Here is a 3,209-nt window from a genome sequence, read left to right on the forward strand (position 1 = left end):
AGCAGGATGCGTTAGTCACTGGAGTTGAGGAGGAAGTTGAAGAAGTGGGCAGTGCCCGTCGCCTTCAGCTCTGTGGGGGGAAAGGGGCGTGTGTCAGCACCCTGGGGATGCCCACTTTCCCTCAGTGCCACCCCTGTCCCCAAGGCCTAGGCTGGAGGATGTCCTGCTAGAGGAGGTGGGCACCTTCCTGCCCACCCTCCAGCCCTCAAATCCTCCCCTGTGAGTGCCACAGATCTCACAAGCTCTGGCATCGTCCCCTCCTGCTCTGTGTCTCCATGTGCCAGCCAAGCCCCTGGCTCTTGGGGTGGAGGAGCTGGGACTGCAAGGAGCCATCTCCCATGGAGGGAACTAGCCTCTCCTCCACCCCACCCACCCCATCCCCCCTTGGAAAGTTATTTTTAGCCCGAGTGTGGGAGCAACGAGTGAAAGAGGATAATGAGGGTCATGAATATTCACAAGTGCAATGAGGCAGCCAGATGGAAGGCAGAAGTGCTGCAGATGATGTGGGCCGGTGCCAAGGACCACGTGGCAGGGCCAGGGCACGAGTGAGATGGAGGACTCTACTCCCATGGGATGTCATCTCCCTCAGATGCCACCCTCTTTGGAGGTGTCACTTCCTTTAGATGCCACCTCCACGGGAAGACATCTACTCCAGATATCACCTGCTTTGGAGGTCCCACTCTCTTTGGAGGTGCCACTGCATTTGGATGCTATCAATAGCCATCAGAGTCCACCTCCATTGAATGGCACCTGCCCCAGATGCCACCCTCTTTGGTGGCATCAACCCCTTTGGATGCCACCCCCATGGGACACTGGCCCCATGTGCATCCCCACCCTGTAGAGTCTGTCCCTCCGTGCAAGGTTGTGTCCTATGCAGGTGCTGTGTCCAGCTTGGGGCCAAAGACAGATCCTGGGGACCCTCCTGTTCCTGGGCAGGGTCCCCTGGTGCATATTGGGAAGGAGCACACTGGCTTCCAGGCAGGGCTGGGCAGGGCTCCAGCAGCCAGCTGCCCATCCCAGAGCTCCCTGACCTCCAGCCTCTCAGTCCCATGCTGGGCTGCCAACATCCCACAGGTGTCCCCAGGGTGCCTTCCCATCCTGGGCATACTGGGGATGCTGGAGGCTGCCCTCTTGAGGGCTGGTGGGGCTGTGCCCTACATCCTGGTAACCCAGCAGGAAAGGGAGGTGTCCATGCCAAGGGGGCTCAGGGCTGCCAGATCTGGCTGTGCCCATCAGTGTCACAGGGAGAACCTACTCTGTCCCCCAGACAGCAGTGGTGCCCTGGGTCCCACCCACACCCCCATGGCTCCTCCTCCCAGCTCTCATATGGGCTCCAGATGTTCCCTCTTGCCAGAGCTGGCTTGCCTGCCACCGGCAGTATCCCCTGCCTGTCCCGTGGTGTCCCCTGCCTGTCCTGTGGTGTCCCCTACTTCTCCCAACTCCTCCCATGGAACACTAGGTCCAATCCTTGCCTGTCTCAATGCCTGTGGGTGCCCTGCTGGCCCGTGCAGCGTGTGTGTGCATGTGTGTGTGCACGTGTGCCCACACAGTGCCCTGGGGACAGGATCTGCCAGCTGGTCAGTGACACAGCTCAGAGCCAGGAAAGGGCAGGGCAGCGAGGTGACGCAGGCAGAGCGGGACAGGTTGTCCCAGCTCTGGGGACCTGTCACTGTCACAGCATGCCCAGCCATCCTGCGTGGGGCAGAGCTGCTGGTGTAGCAGAGCTGGGATGGTGGTTAAACCAGGCTGGAGTCTCCACACTGGGCCAGCCCAACATGTGCCATCACTGCCAGGCCTAGGGACACCATGTCCAGCCTCCCCAAGGGACACATTCTCATCCTTGCACTCCTCTCCATGCCAGGATCCTGGGGTTGAGCCAGACAGCACTAGGACACCAGCAGTGGAGGGTCCCATGTCAGCAGTGATCCCATATATCCTGAATCCATCAGGATGGAGGGCCCTGGGGCTCAGCAGGGGCTGAGGCCAGCAGCACAAAGGGCCCTGGCCCCCCACTGGGGAACCCATTCAGCCCCCCATGCCCCAGCGATCAGAGGGGACATCCCCAAAGTGGGGCGGTGACAGACCCACTGCCCCGTGACGCCCTCTCTAAAGGGGACGGAGGGTTGGGTGGGCCCCTGCCCCAACCTTTGACCTCCCGACCTGCCACACCCTGCCCTCCCCGCCTAATCCCCCACCCCTGCACCCCCAAACCTGCCCCGGGCAGCCACAGGGGGTCCCTGCAGACAGAGGGGGGCAGAGGGGCTCCCCTGGGGGCTGGAGAAGCCAGTTCATTAGCAGACGTGCCCTGATGAGCATATTCCTTCTTGCATCCCCATCACTGTTCCCAGCACCAGTGGAGCTTACCCGGCTGGCTGGGAGCCTAATCCCATTTTAATTGCCCAGCACCAGAGCCAGGAGCTGCCCAGCATCACAGCCAGGGTGGCCTCTCCAGGGACCATCCCCCTGCAGCATCTTGCAGAGCCCCCCCACACCTCCCTTGCCGCAGGAACTCGCCTCTCCAGCATCATTTGGTGGCCTTGGGCATTGAGATTTAATTACCCCGTGCCCTCGAGTGGTGCTGGGGGCCAGGGACCCATCAACCCCTTGGCCAGCAGCGCAGGGCGATGCTCGGCTCTGCCTGCAGAGCCACCTGATTACACACTCTGCAAAGCCAAATTTCCCCCATAAAGCCAAATCTGGGCTGAATCTACAGCTCCAGCAGCTGCCCACACCTCCGCCCTCGCTGGCTGCCAGCACTGTCCCTGTTGGGTTAGGACAAACAGTCCCATCACCCACCGGCATGGAGACTGGCACCCATCTCCAAAGCAAGGGTGAGATTTTTGGGCTCCCTGATAAACTGAGCATCCTGGGGAGCTGCTCACCCCACCCCACCCTCCCAACAAACATCACCAGGGCACCGGTAGGAAGAGTTAATGCCACTAGGACCCGAGCCGGTCACCTCCCCAGGTGCACCATCATGGCACCCCCCCAAACCAATTACAGGCACTCTCACCTAATTAGTTTCTAATTATGGGCTTGTAGCGCATTCACCATAATTAGCATGTAAATTACACAGCGTGTTTATATTCAATAACCGCTCTCCCCCCCGGCTGGCAGCAGCAGCACCTCTTGGGAGCCCTTTCTTTGCACAGAGGCGAATGAATTCACTCCAAATGCCGATGGAGAAGCCCAGCTCTGAATCCAAGGGA

General features: G+C 60.3%; 1 protein-coding gene across 1 annotated transcript in view; it reads right to left on the reverse strand.

Moving 5' to 3' along the window:
- SEMA3F (sema domain, immunoglobulin domain (Ig), short basic domain, secreted, (semaphorin) 3F) overlaps positions 1-3,209 on the reverse strand; it is an 18,742-nt gene that overhangs the window by 13,360 nt on the left and 2,173 nt on the right. Inside the window, 1 exon segment of the mRNA XM_009995821.1 lies at positions 1-70. Coding sequence (XP_009994123.1) covers positions 1-70 — 70 coding nt within the window.

The sequence above is a fragment of the Chaetura pelagica genome, unplaced genomic scaffold, assembly GCF_000747805.2.
Source record: "Chaetura pelagica isolate M959 unplaced genomic scaffold, ChaPel_1.0 scaffold114, whole genome shotgun sequence".
Classification (NCBI taxonomy): Eukaryota; Metazoa; Chordata; class Aves; order Apodiformes; family Apodidae; genus Chaetura; species Chaetura pelagica.